Source organism: Pleurodeles waltl, chromosome 1_1 (assembly GCF_031143425.1).
Source record: "Pleurodeles waltl isolate 20211129_DDA chromosome 1_1, aPleWal1.hap1.20221129, whole genome shotgun sequence".
Lineage (NCBI taxonomy): Eukaryota > Metazoa > Chordata > Amphibia > Caudata > Salamandridae > Pleurodeles > Pleurodeles waltl.
The window spans coordinates 48997104-49016566 of NC_090436.1; the positions used below are offsets into that span (position 1 = coordinate 48997104).

General features: G+C 45.6%; 1 protein-coding gene across 2 annotated transcripts in view; it reads right to left on the reverse strand.

Moving 5' to 3' along the window:
• The window catches only part of LOC138260881 (CMRF-35-like molecule 4), a 225830-nt gene that overhangs the window by 179105 nt on the left and 27262 nt on the right, over positions 1-19463 (reverse strand). Inside the window, exon 1 of one of the 2 annotated variants that reach the window (XM_069209473.1) lies at positions 1573-1831. The exons of the other annotated variant lie outside the window; for it this stretch is intronic. Coding sequence (XP_069065574.1) covers positions 1573-1717 — 145 coding nt within the window. The 5' untranslated portion in view covers positions 1718-1831. Of the gene's footprint in view, positions 1-1572; positions 1832-19463 lie in introns of those variants that run through there. 2 annotated transcript variants of the gene reach the window in all.

Below are 19463 nucleotides of genomic sequence, written 5' to 3' on the forward strand. Positions count from 1 at the left end.
TCCTCAGGGGACTGTTTTGTGCAGGAAGGTGTCCCTTCTTACACAAAACCAATCCTGGCTGCATTGGCGCTAGGAAGCACATAGAGCGTTTGTGCAAGGAGAGGTCCGGAATGCACAGCATAATGTTAAATATGGCACATTCCTGTCCTCTCCCTCTCTCGCAACACATTTAGTTAAATCTGTCCCATAGTACTTCACTGAAAGCATTATCATTACAGAAGAAGCACTACAAACAGAAGGTGGTCCACACAGACCAATATTGTGCATTTGCTGGGGGTGAGGGGTATCTGTATCAAACAAACTACAGAAACCATGAATGGGAGGTGTACATATACAACCAATCAGTAGCAAACACAACAATACACATACATTTTCCTTACACACATCTACAATGTCAAGCACAGGGAGGTAGATGACCTTGGATCCAATGTAGCTGACCTTGGATCCAGTTCCCAAGAACCCAGTCTCTACAATGTCAAGCACAGGGAGGTCTTGCATGTGAAATGTCGTTGTCCCCTGAGTTGTCAGAGGAGCAGCAAAGGAAAGCCAATTCAAAGAATGTTTTCTCCTACCCATTAATGTTACTGATGTAAACACGCATCTAGTCATGTACAACACATGCTCTTAACAGCTCCTTCATCACAAACAGATGACTGTTGCATGAGTAGCAGTGAGCTGTTTGAACACATGAATCTGGCTTATTAGGGGCAAGCACAAAGCGCCCCGTCCCTCTTCTAATCTCTCTTTAGTGGGATTTTAACCACACCCATGTTACGTCAGTCACCTTCATTGGTTCGTGGGCTTGCCTTTTAAAATCTGCTTGTTTTCATTCGTGAAAGGCATGCATATGACATGCCTTTTCCGGTGTTTAGCCCTCCTCGAGAGCACCGGTAAACTACAGGAAACATACGAGGGTCTATTTTTTCCGTATGGTTTCTGGACTACTTTTTCTCTTTATTCCGCAGCGCGATCACGCTGTGTTTTACACAGCGCTATCAAGCTCGTTTTTTTTGTTTTCAGTTTAATGTGGCAAGAACAGTCCCACTAGGAGTTTACAACGCTAATAGCTCTAACTCGACGTAATGCGAGACCCATTGCATTGCAAATGCTTGTTTTTTGAGGTTATGTCTAGGAGGGTGTGTAGTCAATTTAGCAAAGAAAAATAAACACAAGTCCCACAATAAATGAAGATGTCACACTTGTGTACTTTTTTTTACTATTTATCCAACATATACCACGGTTATTCATATCACAAAACATCTGAAAAGTCTGATCACACTTTAAAAACGCCTTACCAGGGACAGTCAGTCATAATGCTCGAAGATGGACTACAAAAATCACATGCTCATCACACTCCACACAAATTCACATGATCAATATACGCAAGGGACAAAAACCCTTCAGAAATAAGAACACACTTGAGTATCATCATTAAGAGAGGATCATTCTAACATGTTAATGGATTAGCAGACACAAACCTTGCTTCCTCAGGGCAGATCTGGGATCCATTCTAAATGTGTTCCTTGGCAGATATCCAACACAAACATGTTAAACACACAAGTAGATTCTCACCTGGTGAAGTAATAAGTAACCAAACCCACAAAATGTGCATTCTGTTGATCCCAGGTGACCTCCCAGGTTGCCAGGACTCTTCAGCTAGGGTGGAGGTGCTCATCTTGTCCAAAGGTAATTGAAGGACCTTTGTGGAATTTTCCATTCAGTGGACCTTTTTCTGTCTCTAGACTGTAAGTATATGGTCCTTGGTAATCATTTGCCCTGGTGCGGCTCAGTAAACACTCAATAATTATTTAAACCCACTTCATGAAAAGGCTCTGTGAGCTGCTGTCCTCAGTGTCCCCTGGAGGGAGATCCTGTGAAATGTGTCACAAATCAGTCGATACGTCCACAGCATAACAAAGTTTGGGACTGAATTTGAGATTCCACTTCTGGGTACACTGTCTCTGCTGGATAACCCTACCCCCACTGTGCACACTGCTCCCGCTGAATGCACTGTCACACTGGATATACTGTCCCACTGGACAAATTTCCCCCACTGGAGACACTGCCACGAGCAGATATACTGACCGTACTGGATACACTGTCCCACTGATTCACTACTTCTACTCGAAACACTGCCCGATAGATAAGCCCCCCTCCCCCAAACTGGGTACTCCGCCCCCAGTAGATACACTGCCCCACTAGATAAACTCCCCCTACTGGATACACTGTCCCCACTGGACATACTGCCCGCAGCAGGTGCACCGCCCCCACTGGATGCAGTTAAAGCGGTGTTGCTCTCTTAATCATCCAGGAGGAGGCTGAGCTGAACATCCACTGAAGGCTCCTCTCTCTCACTGACCTTAGGCCCAAAGTCCAATAAATGACGAATCCATCAGTGCTGGTACTTTTGTGAGAGAGATTGGTACCCCGGAAACGAAGGGGCTACGGTCAACATCCACTGGTGGCTCCTCTCTCTCACGGTCCTTGGATCAATGTTAAGTGTCGGCCTAATTGAACTGGTGAGCTGGAGAGGCAGCAATGAATGTGGAGCTGGGATGCGGCTGGATCTGATATCTCACCCACATGTTTTCTGTTGTCACAAGTTCCTTATTCTCTTGTCTGTGGTGACATGTATTTCCGTCTTCTTGCTTCATCATAGTCTCAGTATGACAAGGGGAAGTGCAAGGGGCACTCTTAGCTGCAGTCAGCAGTTGTGAAATGTTGTCTACTGCAGCTGAACAACAATGTTCAGGAAGTAATTGTACTTAAAAACACACAATTGGGTTGACCCAGTGGTGAGTTGTTCAGGTTATGTAACTGTCCACCTATTGAAACAGGAGTTTGAACATTCACATCATCTTATGACAGAAAACCTCATTAGACCCAGCTCACATGCAGAACCCTTGTAGCAACGACCACTTGAGCCAACAGGTCTGGATGTGTGTGCTAACATGTGCAAACAGAATTTGTGCAAGCTTGTGTTTGCATGTTTTAGAGTATTAAAGCCAGACTTATTGGCATCCTCAATGATGCAGACAGCTATTTTGCATGTTATTAAGATACATTTGCCCTCTGAATAGTCAGAAATCCGTGACCCAGCCATTGATTATTTCCTGTCTATTTTAACTCCCTCTTTCTACCCTCATGGTTTCTAGTTTAGACAACGTTCAGAATGCTCCAGCCTACTTACTACTCAGACAGAAGTGTGATAACTCTGCGTCTTCATCCTGCATTGACTTTCTGTGGATAAGAGAATGGTTTCAATGTGGTGTGTAGTACTTGTGGGGACTTTTATAGGTCTCAAACATTTTTTTTTCATTTGCATGTTATAGTTACAGTGCCCTTCTCATGTTTTGTGGTATGTCAATGTGAGCTTTCCTGTGATAACTGCTGTCACTCAGGTAGGACTGGAGGATGTTCCGTCACCCACACAGAGTTCATATTTAAGAAAAGTGGCACTGCACGTAGTGCAGCGCCACTTTTCTTGCACCCCTTAGCGGCCCCTATCACTAGCATGTGTGCGCAGTATTTAAAATACTAATAATTAGGGGACTAGCATCCAAATTTTTTACGCTAGTCCGGATCTCTGCAGGATTGGCATAAAAGGTTGACGCTAATCCTGCAAATCTCATTGAGGGCCATTCCAATCAATGGTGTGCCTCCTTTTAACGCCAGCTCTGAGCAGGCGTTAAAAGTGCCGGAAAAAATTACGCAAAGAAATCTGTTACATTTCTTTGCACTATTTTTTCGGCTTCCCCTAATGGGAGAACGCCCTCTTTGCATACATTATGGCTGATGCAGGCATAATGTAGTGCAAAGGGTTACAAAGTGGCACAATACATGCATTGAGCCACTTTGTAAATAGGGCGCTGGGATTTTGGGCTCATTGGGCCACATATGTGTAAAACAAAAAAAATGTGACGCTAATGTGGCGCAAGGAGGCACCAGGGGATCTTAAGTATGCTCCTCAATGTGTAAAATTCCATGTTGGTTTGTACCCACCATATTCCGATTATTGAGTTTCATAGCAAATACTTAAAAGATGGATTTCCTCTGTCACTAATTGGTGTTGATGTTAATTAATTTACAAGAGGTGACATTTTGTGTTTGAAATTGCACACCAATAATTATTTCATTCATTGACATCACCTCAAATAATTATGCTACATACATGCCAACATGTGGGAACAAAGGAAGATTTACAACAAAAATAGAGGAAACTCATTTTGCCAGTAATTCATACTTAAGTACAGAATGTAGAAGCAGAAGAAGGATAAAATAAACATACTCTGTCTTTAAAAATGTAGAACCCTCCTACTTAAATCGTTAGTATGAGAAATTGGGATGTTGGTTGGGGGGGTGAACCCCTGCTCAAGCAAAAGCCACAGTCCTTGTCTGAGTGAACCACTAAAAGTCACCAAATAACCCTGTCCTTAACCCTTGGTACCTTACACAAAAGCAGGGAGGCATTGAGTAAGAGGTAAGGTGTAACATATTTATGCAGCCCACAGGAATAAAGTGAAGACACAACAGAAGAAAAATCTCACACCATAATAAATGTATTGACACCAAAATGACAAAAGTCCAAACAGTAAAACTGGAGTTCTGCAAAATTTCAGGTTTTGAAGAATTCAATAGCTAAGAAGCAAAAAGTGCTGAGCACGGTTATCGGGTCTCGGTGGACTGGGCCCAAGTCAAAAGTTTAGCCCTCCACATTGGTGCATGGGCTGGCTATACAATGGAGTTCAGTCTGATGACAGAGTATCTTGTGACCTGGGTGTTGAGATGCAGAGTCCTTGCATTGAGCTGCGAGCAGCATTGTTGAAGAGTTGTCGACCTGGAGCTGTGACACGAGGACTGGGGTGGAGATGCGTTATGAAGGTGCGGTGCTGATGAAGCCGTCAAGCGGAGCTTGCGAAGTAAGGCCTTGAATTGTTATTTCATGCTGCGTCTGTGCTGCGGACTTAGAGCATAGCATTGGCATAATGCCAGCCTCCAGGTGCGTCATTGTCGAAGAAGCCACCTGGGATAATGGTGCATTGCGCTATGACGCATCGGCACTGAGGACAATCTGTGTTGTGCTGGACCAGTGCTGGTGGCGAGCTGTGTCACACTGCTTTGAGACGTGAGGAGTTGTGTTGACCTTGAAGAAGCCTGTTTTGTCCCTGTGGTTTGAAAATGGGAGCAGCTGATTGACCTTGTAGATTATCTAGAGTTCTTCGCCCACACAGGCAGGCTGGATTCAACAGGGAAGTCCCCAGGAGCAGAAGAGTCATGATGCAGCATCGGCAATCCTTGGTCAGCAAACCAGAGTTTGTGCAGCATTGCAGTATTCTTAGCTAGGCAGTCCTTCCTGTCCACAGCTCCTGGAGTGATCAGAAGAGTTAGGTCTGGAGCCCCACTATGTATACCTAATGCCCACTTTGGAGTGAGTGAAGCTTTTAGAGTTCTCCCCCTACAAAGGTGTCTGGAAACCCTGCATTACTGCCCCCAGCGCAGGTTGCCTGGGGGCATAAAATACTAGTGCAAAACCCTTTGTGAGTGTGCTGATGCAGAGTCTTTGTGATGTGCGGTAGGTGACTGCTCCCCTCATCCTGACAGAGATGGACGATATTGACAACTCCTATTTCCCCTGTCTCACTGTCTTGAAGTAATCCACAAAGACCAGCTGTGAGCTACATTTGTGTCATGTGACGCAGGATACACACTTCCGGCACCAAATGGTTAGGACAAGCAAATGTCAACTTTCTAAAGGTGGCATTTACAGAATTGTGACTTAAATCTAACTTTGCCATTAACCAGGGTTTAAAACTGTAATAATTCAGAGACCAGACTCAGCTTTCCTACATGTTCCAAATTGGAAGTTGCTACTTATTAAATGCAATGAGCTAACCCAATGTTATGCTATGGGAGAGTCAAGTCTTACTGTAGTGAAAAACAAATGTAAGAGTTTTTCGCTACCATGACATGTAAAAGCTAAAACTGCATGTCCAACTTTTTAAATATGCTGCCCTATGGCTGTATAGGGCCTACTCTAGGGGGTGACATGTATTTGAAAGTTTGGGCCTGGAAAAAGGTTTATTTTGCCAGGTCAAAATGGCAGATTACAACTGCACACAAAGGCTCTAATGTCAGGGCTGAGGTGTTTAAAGCACTGCGTAAGTGTGTGGCACTATCAGTGCTACAGTCCCATTAGTAGCATTTAATTTAAAGGCTACTATTTTACTTGCAATTACAAGTAACTTAAATGTGCCAATTGGGTGTATGCCAATTGCACCATGTTTGGAGGAGATTGCACAGGAACTTTAGCACTGGTCCTCAGGCCTACAAAAAGAGACTCAGCAAAAACAGGAGGAGTAAGGCAAAAAGTTTGGGATAAGACCACCCTAAAGCTGAGAGGTCTAACAGTGTTGGCAGGTATTTTGTCTCTTGGACCAACCACTGTGAAGATGCAAAATGTTTTGAAGCAAACTACCTGCTAATCAATGGACTGCAAATTAAAAGCTATGTTCTTCCGGTGTCAATAGACGCGGAAACTGCATTTTTGTGTTTTTGTTCGTATTGATGCAATGTAGGGTTATGTGCAGTAGGTGGCAGCATCTTGCGCAGGTTTCAACAAACGCAACAAAGTTTCCCCAAGTTGGCACAGCTGCAAGGGGAAGTCTCCAATGATGAAAGGCACACACGCCCTGTTTTCATAGCCAGCTGTTTAAAATGCACAGCATTACGTAACAACAAAAGGTATGTACATTTAATAAAAAATAGTTAAATAATGTTGCTCTTATGAATACACATATCGCGTTCTCACTAGAGTTGAAACTACAAATTACGAAAAAGGCAGAACTAACTTGGTGGCAGGGTGCCAGATGTAAGACTGGCCAGCTGGCAGCTCTGTGCCAATCGCTCAATGAATTTCTAAACCGGTCCACACTTGTGCAATGAACACGGAAAGCTGTGGGTTGCAGATCTCCCAATTCATCAGCTGTGGATGAAGAGCCCGAGTGCGGGCTTCACAGGGGCGCAGAAAACGGTGGGATGAGGGGGATTAATCCCAAAGCGGGGAGCCGGTGTGATTGAAGAAATCCAGGCCTTCTTCCTGTACAGTGCTCAGTGTGAGGCCACCCACACTGCTCAGAAGTACGTCAGGAAACACAGACTGGATTGTGTTTTCACCCGCATGTTTTCCGCAACGTCATCCATTTCTTAGCTCCAAGAATCTTAAAGTAGGGCATACAGAGCAGTATTTTAGGAGAGGAAAGTGTGAGATAAAAAAAAAAAACATAATAATCGGAAGAATGTATTTCTCCATTGACATGTATTGAAGGGAAGGCAATTTCAGGCAGAAGACAGCCACAATTAAGCCAGTTTTTTTGCTTAAAGAATCGGGAGTCTCCCGCCTGCATCAGGCCTTTTGGCATGTAGCTAATTCACAAAAAGTTGTAAGTCTGCACCTGTAAAATTGCACCTGTATATGGGAACATATATCCTATTTTTAGTATTCACAAACATTCCCAGGAGTTTGCCTGCACCGGGCTCAGGTTTCCACACGTGCTACTGGGCGTGTCACATGACCTACTCCCAGACTCCTATTCCCCTGTGCGGAATTCTACACAGCCTAGAAATACACTCAGGGGGAATGGCGACCACCATGAAAAAGCAGTTTTCTTATTTTCCTTTTCTGTGGGAAAACAATTTCTTTTTTCCTGTTTAGAAAACAATTCCCCTGCACTCCCTTCAAATATGGGGTTGATCTGATCATCCTTCTGTCCTGGAAGAGGAGTTATTTCAGCACTGGGATGGACTAAATGTCTGACCATTGCATCATGGGAAAAGGCTGGGAGTTTGGGAAACAAAAGACAAGCCAACCAACCAATCAAACTAATGCTCATATTTATATTTTTTTAGCGCCGCATTTGCGTCTTTTTTTTACGCGAAAGTGGCGCAAACTTGCAAAATCCAATTATATTTTGTACGTTTGTGCCGTTTTTGCATCAAAAAGCAGCACAAATAAAGCGCTAAAAGAGTATAAATAATGGGTCTAAGTTATGGTTGAAGTATGTGACTTGGGTCCTGATTTAGATCTTGGTGAAGGGGAATACTTCATCACAAACGTGATGGATATCCTGTCCACCACATTATAATCCCATTATATCCTATGGAGAGCATAATACCGCGGGCGGGATATCCGTCACGTTTGTGACAGAGTATTCCATCTGCCGAGCTCTAAAGCAGGCCCTTGATTTTTAGTTATAAGCTCCGAGAGTTACAAATAGAAAAATTTATTCAGTCCCCGACTAAAATATAGCGTTATGTTTCATAAAGTGAGGGTCAATCTCTCTTTTTGCAGGGACCACATCCTACACAGCTGGAGTATAATAGTGTGGAAATTTAGCCTGATCAATTATACTACACTCACCTATAGTAGGCATATTCAGTCCGATAGGGTTCCCAGTTTGATTAGGAAAGTGCTAGCAATGACAAAATTGCCAGTTGGTGGCACTACCCAACAGGCCTTTGGGGGTTGATTTTCTAAGGCACTTACTATTTTTTTTTAACCAAATTTTTTTTTACTGTTTTGTCTTCCCGTGACACTGCACATTCCTTTACATGATATACAAGTTGTTCATCAACAGAGTTGGGCCTGTTCTTACAGCTGAAAACACCTGAGAATCCCTATAACCAGGATACATTTTACACCAGGTTATGGAGACTGAGGCATTTTTGGTTTGCGATTCTATGTGAGCATAGGGTTCCCATCGTCTGTTTCTTCCCTCTTTAACTTTCTTGGTTTTTTTTTCTGATAGATATTTGGCAATGCCAAAAAACATGAGAATGTTTCTGTAACCACCCTGGCAAGGCCCAATGCTGCTTCCCACCTCTGCTTGGTATTTACACCTGCAGATTTTTCTGCAATCCTAGTGGAGAAATCCACTGTAGTGGACCAGTTCATGTCTGCCGGGGTTCCTTCCCTCTGTAAACCACTGGCAGACTTAATGGTAGACATTTTCATCTGTAAATTTGCTGCTTTTGTGAATTTGCCCACAGTAAATTAAAAACTCCTGTGCACTGTCACATTTCTTTACTCTTAATCAGATATAGGGGGTCATTATGACCCCAGCAGTAGGTGTTAAGGTTGTGGTAGTACCGCAAACAGGCTGGCGGTACATACCGCCACATTATGACATTGGCGGGTTGGCTGCAACTAACCCTCCAATTTACCATTCATGCCGCCATGGCAGTATGAGCCGCTGGGCCAGGGATGTGAATCCCCAGCCCAGCGGCTGACAGAGTACCGCCCCGGCATTTGGAGCCAGCCTACTCCCATGTTTACTGTGGCATTAGCAACACCACGAAAACCATGGCGGTAGACCCTACCGGTGACAGGGAATTCCTTCCCTGTCACCAGTAGGTGGCTCCCCCACCCCCCAACACTCACCTGACACCCCCACCCCTGACATTCAAAACTCAGCCCCCACCCACCCATCCATACACACTCTAACCCCCCGACATCCAGACTCAGCCCCCACCTCCTCCGATCCACACACTTCCCCCACCCTCATACATGCACACACCCGCAGTCACGCACCACGCATACACCCAATCTTCCACACTGACATACACGCATAAATACACACACTCACACATTCATGCACATGCTCAAACACACACAACGCAGTTCATGATACAGCTGGTGGCGTTCTACTGGTGTGACGGTGCTGGTGGTAGCAGCGCCACCATACCACCGTCTGCCAGTATGACCACTGCCAGATTTCTGCCCTTATTGTGGCGGAAATCTGGCAGCGGTCATAATCTGGCGGATGGATGGTAGCCGCAGTGACGGTATTTTGGCGGTCGTCACCATGGCAGTAGGCGGTTTTTAACACCATTTTCAAAATGAGGGCTAATGCTTTGTCATTAAGATACAAAAAAGGAACTATAAGGCTTTGTTTGTGTTTTGTGAACTTGGGTAAATGACTTTGAACCTGTGCATATGTTCCCTTTTCTGCTCACAAAACAAGAGTGGCACAAGGCAATTCAGTTTGCAGTGTACACAAAACTGCGCAATGTTAGTGGTCATGTTAAGGCAATGAAAAGCTTGCTCAGACATCTCACTTTGCCCCATTCCATGTGAAATGAGTTAATCAAGTCTTAATTATGGTGCATGCACTGTGGTCATTGTAGTTAATGCAGTAAATGCAGGATTACCTGAAACAACAGGCAAAAACAGGACTGGATGGGTACTTAAGGCTGGCTTTCGACAACCTGATAACACAGAGGGTCTTATCTCCAAAGAATTTGCATGGGGCAGCAATGCAAGTCATTTTGCTGTGCTGTCCTCTGCCAATTTGAAAAGGGCAGGATGCACAGTATCTACAAGATGTGGTGCATTCCTGTCCTTTCAGCCAGCGCCGTTGCCCCAGTTGCAGCTGAGCGCCAACACAGGCACCCTTACACCAGGGTGCAAGGATGTCTGTGTTGTTGGCATTTTTGTTTTTGTGCATGAAGGGGCACAGGAGGTGTTTTTCTCATTCTATGTGTGCTGCAGAATGCAGCACACTTTGAAAGAGGAAAAACTAGGAGAAATGTACACATTTGTCCTCATTACACCTGCTCTGGGGATGCATACATTTTTACTACTGCCCTAGATTTATGCTATGTTGTAAATCTGCGGCAGTGTCAAAATCCATGGGTGTTGAGTAGGAACACCCATACAACGCCCACGGAATGCTCCCAACACATTGCCTTACACCATATCTACAAGGCCATATAAAGCCACGCAGGGTGGCTTTGCGTGAGGTTGTAGATATGGGTCTGTACTGTTTGCCACAAGAGCATCAAAACAGTGATCCTCCGGTGGTGCACTGGACCTTGTAAGTAAGCCCCTGAGTTCCCAACTTCTCTTTACTATGAAGGTGTTTGTATTCCACACACAGATCGTGATTACTCTCAGATTCTCAAATCTTTTGCAAGAAAATGGCTGCTGCATTCAGAGCTCCTCACTGAAGTCTTCATGGCTGAGGTGAATGGAGGCTGTCTTCACAATTCTAGATAAAGCTAAATTCTCCTCGTATGGTCCAGTCTCTTTCTCTCGGATGTATTTAAACAAGTAAACTAACATCTCTATGGGCAGTGGCATAACACAAAATGATAGGACCAACTTACAAATTGTGATGAGGTTGATTTGAGAATCTTACCAACATTGCTATTATTCTTAAGCAAATCCAACCAAAAAGATTCTCAATTGCTTTGCCATCATGATGGCAGTGCACTGACTGGTGACATATATATGCCCGGTAAGACACGTGTTGGAATCCTGGCATGAGAAACAGAACCTCATATTGTTCACCAGATGATAAATTGGCGACCATTACATTACATTAGGCCACGTGGACACCTGCCATGTGCATCACCTATAATTTGCTTGAATTGTGGTACTAAATTCGATACAGAAAATCAACCCATTATGAATTCCGAAGGAATTCTGACCTATAGCACTCAGAGCCTCATTTACAAGTCCCTAGCTGCACACTGACCCACTGGAGCATTATTTTTTTTACTCCAGCCACGCAAAGCCACATTGTGTGACTTTTCATGGCCTTGAAAATATGACCCCCCTTTCACATATAACGCTGCATGAAAGGAGTGGTCCAAGGGTACTGGATTCTGATGCATTTCCAGATTTACAAGTTTGGAAATCTGTCAGATTCCTACACCACCTCAGGGGTGGTTTAAAAGTGGTACAACAGGGAGAAATAACATTATTTCCTTCTGTGTTTTGCTCTTTCTATGTGTGATGTATTCAGCAGGACACATAGAAAGAGGAAAACACCATTAACAATTGTTTATGTGCAGGGAGGTGTCCGTTCCAGCACATGACCAATCATCCCTGCCACACAGACACCCTTGGACCAAGAAAAAGGGTGCCTGCATTGGCGCTAGGCAGCAGTTTGTGCACGAGCACAGATGAAAGTCCAGGGATGCGTCATATTTCTGTAAATACGATGCATCCTTGCACTTTCAAAATGATGTGGCACAATCTGGCTTGCAGCACCAATCTGCGTAATTTCTTTTTAAGTGAGCCCCTCAGTTTAAACGTGTCACTTTCTGGCCTGCAGTGTGCATTTAAGGCATTATTTCTATTTTGAGCTGAATTCTAGCCTACTCTCCTGTTGTGAGACTTCACATTATGGTGCTATAGGCTGCTGCTAATGTGTTGGATCGGTAGTTGTAATAAAAGACAACGCCTGGTCTAGTGCTACTAAAAAAGGTATATAGGGATCTGCAGTGAAAAATCTCAAGACATTTCGAACTTTGATTGTGTGCTGTAGTTTACCGTATACAAGTGTAATTAGAAACTTTGAGAAATTGAGTTGTTGGTTGAGGGAGATGTGAGCCCAATTGTCAGGCTGAACCATGAAAATCATTAAGTTAACCTGTGTTTAATCCTATCTGTAGTTTGGCCCAAACACAGTCAGGCTTAACTAGAGGCAATGTATAAAGTATTTATTCAGCACTCAAGCAGTAATAAAGTGAAACTACAACACAAGAGAATTCCACACGAATTTAGGAAAATAGAGTACAATTTAATACATTCAACTGACAAAAACCCTATAAGTAGAACCAGAGATATGTCATTTCAAAGGTTTAGGTAAGTACAGCACCTAAAAGCACAATACACCACTCATGGTCATGTGGTCATGTTAGAACGGAGGAAAGTAATAAGTTCAAGCAGACTATGATCCAAACATATCAAGTTAGCCTGAACAGTCATTGTGTAATAACTGTCTTACTTTGGAATGAATCATTGTCACAATTGTCATAATGATGAATCAATAAAACATATGCAATCATAATGAAAACCCCATAAATCATTTATCAGGAATAAACTTTGTGTGTGTGCATTATTTCATTTACTTGGCAGTAGATCAGAACAACCTTTAGAGAACATCACAGTGAAACAGCATTGTGAAAAAGCATTGCAGTTCAATCATACAATCAGCCGCTAGAGAACATAACCACTTGAAAAATGCATTATACATCTTTAGGCCTTCCAGACCTATTAAAAAGTTACCATACACAAAACCACTAAATAACAAAGCATTCCCAGCTATAGAGCAAAACCACCAGCCATGGGAGAGCTTAAAAAGTAGGATAGGTGATGATTTTGCCACCCCCCCAGCATAGGCTGCCCTAGAAAGTTACATGAAAAGCAAGATCACGTTGTGCTGAACAATTTGGTGTTGGTCCCATCGTCCTGGGACCACCAGAGGCTGCAAAATAGGTGAAAATGCTGTTAAAAATAAAAGGCCCCACAAAGCATTATGGGGCAAGTCCCTGAAAAGCAGTACATATTATAGTATTCCAGAGGAGCTGGAAGAGCTGTGCTGCTTTTTTCTTTTGTTTTGGTATTGTTTTGCAGGGGGGTGCCTGTTCCCACCGGAGCACTCCTTCATACCTCCTTTGTTGGGGGGAGCTCAGGGAGCCCACCCCTTGCTGTCCCTGCTGGCATTCTGCATGGGCAGCATCTCCTTTGCTGTCCGTGGGAGCTGGCAGCTCTTCTTCCCTGCCCGCTCCTGAGGGTAGGAATCACTATATATGTGCAGTAGCCACCGGCTCCCCCCAGACACTGGCATGCGGAGCAGGTCTGACCCACTGCAACTGGTGGGGGGGGACATGGCTGCAGGGGTGCGGGGATGGGGTTCCGATTCTCGTTTTAAATAAAAATGGTCCAAAGGATGGGGTCCCCGGTACATGAGAGAGTTTGCAGGTGGGGGCCCCATGCACGTCCCCTCCTTGCCTCCATTTAACCTCCTCAAGGTGGCCCACCCAGAGGGTAAAAAGTGAAATGCCTGCAGAGCCCCACACACTTCATAGCCATGCAAAAGGACGCCAAAACATATAGGGGGTCATTCCGACCCTGGCGGTAAAAACCGCCAGGGCCGCGAATGACGGAAGCACCGCCAACAGGCTGGCGGTGCTTCCTGGCCCCTTCTGACCGCAGCTGTAAAGCCGCCGTCAGAAAACCGGGTCCGGCGGTTTCCCGCCGGAATTCCACCGGCTGGCCGAATCCTCCGATTCTGACCCCCTTCCCGCCAGCCTGTTTCCGGCAGTTTTCACCGCCAGGAAGAGGCTGGCGGGAACGGGTGTCCTGGGGCCCCCTAACACGGCCCCATGAAGCTTTTCACTGTCTGCCTAGCAGACAGTGAAAAGCGCGACGGGTGGAACTGCACCCGTCGCACACCTGCAACACCGCCGGCTCCATTCGGAGCCAGCTTCAGTGTTGCAGGCCCCTTTCCCGCCGGCCCAGCGGGAAAGTCGGAATGGCCCCAGCGGTCTTTTGACCGCTGGGCGGCCAAATGGCGGTTCCCTCCAGGCGGGCAGCAACCGCCGCCTGCCGGGGTCAGAATGACCCCCATAATGCCATAACTCGAGCCCCGTTGGGTAGATATTGACGATCCTGGGATACTTTTACTCTCAGGGGTGAACTCTGTCCATCAGGGGCAGTTGCAGCAATACTCCTCATGTGACTACCATGGGTGAGCCATCAGTAGTTAGACTCACCCATCAGTAGTTAGACTCAGCTACAATAAAAATCAGGTGATCAGAAAAACAAAAAAAATCTGGGCATATTCCAGGGACAGAACCCAGTGCAAAATCCACCATCCACAAAAACACCATCAGTTTCAACAAATCCATCTACAGATCATCCTGCAACAAGGAACACATGTTATTCAAGTTCCACATCACAGCCAACGTCACCAAACGTGCACTGTCATCCACAGACCACTGGGCCATGCATCAACTTTACCAACTTCGTCACACCACTCTCCCTCGATGCTGGTGATTACAAACTACTCAGAAACCTGAACTTCCACCTCGGAGACCACACCAACCTCAACTCAAGAGCAAATTTTGAACACTTTGGAAGATAGGGCCTCTCCCAACGAGTAAAGAGACCTATTCACTTCGCCAGACATCTCCTGTACCCATGGTGCAAGTATGTCTGCATTGTTGGCAGGATTGTTTTTGTGCAGGAATGAGCATCTGTCCTTACAGAAACAATCTATGGAGGATTTTCCTCTTTCTACGTGTGAAAAACTGAGGAGAAATGAAGATATTTCTACTTGTTGCATGCTCCCCTGGGAAGGCGTATGGATCTGATGCATTCCCAGGTATACAGAGCCTTGGAAATCTGGGAATGCATCAAAACCCATGGGTGGTGCATGGGAAAACCCACTGCAACGTCACTGTAACACCCCCCTGATGCAGTGTAAAGCAACACAGTGACTTGTGCTGCAGTACCTTACACCTTATCGATGGGGCATGAAAACCCATGCAAAATGGCTTTGCGGGGCCTCATAGATATGAGTCTTCACTCTGCAGTACCAGTGCATCACAAAAAGAGACGAACCAACGGTGCAAGAGGTTTGTAAATATACCCCTGAGACTAATAAAACACAACTGCAAAGCAAATCGAGGTCAAATGGAGAATGAACCAGGAAAATACAGACAGGAGCACAATCAAATCCAACCTAAGGCACTACCACCATATGATCCCAACCACCAAATGTGCCGCTTTGACTGAACCTATCAATGCCAGCACCAACAGAAGGGAAGAAATCTTCACGAAGGTGAAATTTCACCTCAGCATCAGCCACCTCCAACCCAATCACCCCCTTGAAGGACTCCTGCAACAATCTTTCCAAATTATTCAGCAACAAAATAACTGCCATTTACAGCAACTTCAACACACAACTGGATCCGACAGGCCTCACCAAACACCTCCTAATTTTATCCAAAGAACCTATGGTAGCCACATGGCCAGTCATCGGCATAGAAAAAAACACTGCCACCATGAGGCCCATCCACTCAGGAGCCCTGCAGGAAATTGTGCTTCAGGATGGCAGAGGTATGCACTTTGTCCAAGCAGGAACCAAAGTTCTTGTCAGGGTAAGTCAGATACACATCCTAAATTAACCTGTGTTCACCCTTTGGTAGCTTGACACAGAGCAGGCAGGCTTAACTTAGGGGGCAATGTGTAAAGTATCTGTGCAAAATGTAAAACAGATAAACAGTGAAAACACCACATAAAAATAATTCATAGCAGTTTAGAAAAATAGAGCTTGGTTTAATGAACAACACAATACCAAAAAAGCAAAGTTCAAAAAAGTAGAATTTGAAATATGTATTTATAAAGAATAAACAACACTGTAGTGCTTAGAAACATAAAGCTGCAACAGGAGCTATTTGGTCGCGCTAGACTGGGTTAAATCCGAAAAGTTCGGCCAACGCGACGTAGTGTGGTTTGGATACAGGGACCAGCCTTGGTACACTAAGGGGGTCATTTTGACCCCGGCGGGCGGCGGTCGCCGCCCGCCTGGAGGGAACCGCCATATGGCCGCTCCGCGGTCGAAAGACCGCGGAGGCCATTCTGGCTTTCCCGCTGGGCTGGCGGGCGACCGCCAGAAGGCCGCCCGCCAGCCCAGCGGGAAACCCCTCCCCACGAGGAAGCCGGCTCCGAATGGAGCCGGCGGAGTGGGCATGTGCGACGGGTGCAGTTTGCACCCGTCGTGTATTTCAGTGTCTGCTAGGCAGACACTGAAATACACAGTGGGGCCCTCTTACGGGGGCCCCTGCCGTGCCCATGCCATTGGCATGGGCACGGCAGGGGCCCTCAGGGGCCCCGCGGCACCCCCTACCGCCATCCTGTTCCTGGCGGGCGAACCGCCAGGAACAGGATGGCGGTAGGGGGTGTCAGAATCCCCCATGGCGGCGCAGCAAGCTGCGCCGCCATGGGGGATTCCAAGGGCAGCGGTAAACCGGCGGGAGACCGCCGGTTTACCCTTTCTGGCCGCGGCAGAACCGCCGCGGTCAGAATGCCCTTCGGAGCACCGCCGGTCTGTCGGCGGTGCTCCCGTGGCCGGTGACCCTGGCGGTCACCGGCCGCCAGGGTCTAAATCAGGCCCTAAAATCAGTACCTTGGTTCGAGGTTGCGTCTGCGAGGGAGGATGCAAGGAGCAATGCAAAGAACAGCTAAGTAGATGTGTTGTTGTCAATCCTGTCAATGTGGGCAATGTGGGGGTAAGCCAATGTTATCCTATTTTAGGGAAACAGCACATGCACTTTAGCACTGGTTAGCAGTGGTATAGTGCCCAGAGTCCTAAAGCCAACAAGAACAACTTCAGCAAAAAGGGGAGGGAGAAGACAAAATGTTTGGGGGATGGCCCTGTACAAAGGGCCAGAGGACTGCAAGCCATCTGTGCCATCCTAACACCCATTCTGATTGCCCTCACCTCTCCAGTGACCTTCCCAGATGCTTGGAAACATTCACCTGTCCTCCCATAGTTGAAGAAATCCTCTGTGAATCCTTCCCTGCTCTGCAACTACAAACCCATTTGCCTGCTACTATTACCAGCCAAGATCTTGGAGAAAATTTTCAAAAGACACCTCACGGAACACCTCAGCAACCACCAACTCCACAACAGCACTCAGTCTAGTTTCAGACTCAACAATAGCATGGAAACTGCCCTTATCACCTCTATGGATGACATCCACATGACAAGAGGAGAAATGGAGGCCCTCATCCTCCTGGACCATTTTGCAGCATTTGACAGTCTTGTATCCCATCCTTATCCAATGCATACACAACAATAGAATGCAGATTTTCGCAAGGATTCTACCTGAGCATGACTCTCTTCAGTGCATACATGATCCCTCTAACCACCACGATCTGCTCTCACAACATCAATGTCCGCTCCTACATCGACAACACAGAACTCATTCTCTCCCTCACAGACAAGACGCCCAGCACAAGGATCAAGTTCAATGTCATCATGAGTGAGATCGTCCATTGGATGAAGAATTAGGGGTATGTTTAGTAGGATTTTATGCCGTGTTCGCATCACAAAAGTGACGCAAATTGATGCAAAATCTGCTTTACCTATTTACTTTCCAGTGCAAAAATAGTTTTGAGCTAGAGACTACCCTAAAAGTAAAGCAAAGCAGTGAGAATCACAGATTTGTGTTACTTAGTGCTAAAGAGGTGTTACATGGGAGGTAAATGTGCATTTCAATGCAACCACCCATGCTTTTTGATACAGACTCCTATCTACAAATAATAGTAGGTACGGTTTCCCGCCAAAAGTTAATGCCATGTGAAAGCAGGCATTACACGGAGAAACGTTTTCATTTCTTTTCTTACTTTGCATGTGTGCTGCACAGCACATATACAATGTAGTAAACGTTTTTAAGTGTGTCTACCCATAGTATTTTATACTGGAAAGGTACGCTTTTTGTACAAAACCTATGCTAGGCTCACGCACACACGCTTGGGCTATGGTGCGATGGTGTGTGCATGGCACAAAGCAGCTGAAATCAGCGCCATCACTAGGGAGAGGGGAGGAGAGAGTCATATTTCTGTAAATATGGTGTTCTCCTGCTCTCTCCTTTCATGTAGTGCTGAGGAATTGCACTGTGCTGAGTGACTATTTAGTAAATCTGGCCCTAACTGTGTAAAGATGAAAACCAACAAGAACAAAATTGTGATCTTCGGGAAGAGCGCATCACCAAAGGATTCCACCTGATGGCCAACAGAGCTTGGCCAACGCCAACCCCTACCAACAATGCCAAGAACATCAAACTTGACATGACCGCCTAAGTCAATGCTCTTACAGCTTTATGCTCCCATACCCAGAAGATACTGAGCAAGATTTTCAAACAGTACCCAACTAGCACCCACAACAATGCCACACACGCCCTGGTCCCAAGCAAGCTGGACTACTGGAACAACCTCTATACCGGGATCAACAAAAGACAAAAGGCTGCAAACCATTCAAAACTCTTCTAGAACTACTCTCAACCTATGTCTCACTCATATCACACCACACATGGAGGAGCTCCACTGTCTCCATATTCACAAATGAACACAATTCAAACTCTTCACCTACAATTTTAAAGCCCTATGTAACAATGCCACAGCTTGCCTCCAAAATCACATCTGCTTTCACAAACCTTCCAGACACCTTAGTCCACCCGGACTCCTAGTAGCATAAATCCCACGCATACAGAGAATCATATCCGGCAGTCGTGCCTTCTCCTACATAGCTCCCAAGGGATGAAATGACCTCCTGCTACATATAAGAGACTCCTCCTCACATCTTGAATTCTACAAGAAGCTGAAGACTTACATTTTTGAGTAGCCCCACTAGGTCCTGGGTGTTGCTAGACTCACACCTGCTCAGCGTAGGATATCTTTCCAAGTGATAGTTCACTCTACAAATATGCATAGCATACAATATCATAACCTAATGTTATCCTATGGGAAAGGTAGGCCTCACAGTAGTGAAAAATGAATTTGTGAGTTTTTTCCTTCCAGGACACATAAAATATAAACAGCAAGGGGCATATTTATACTCCGTTTGCGCCGATTTTGCGTCGTTTTTTTTAACGCAAATTCGACGCAA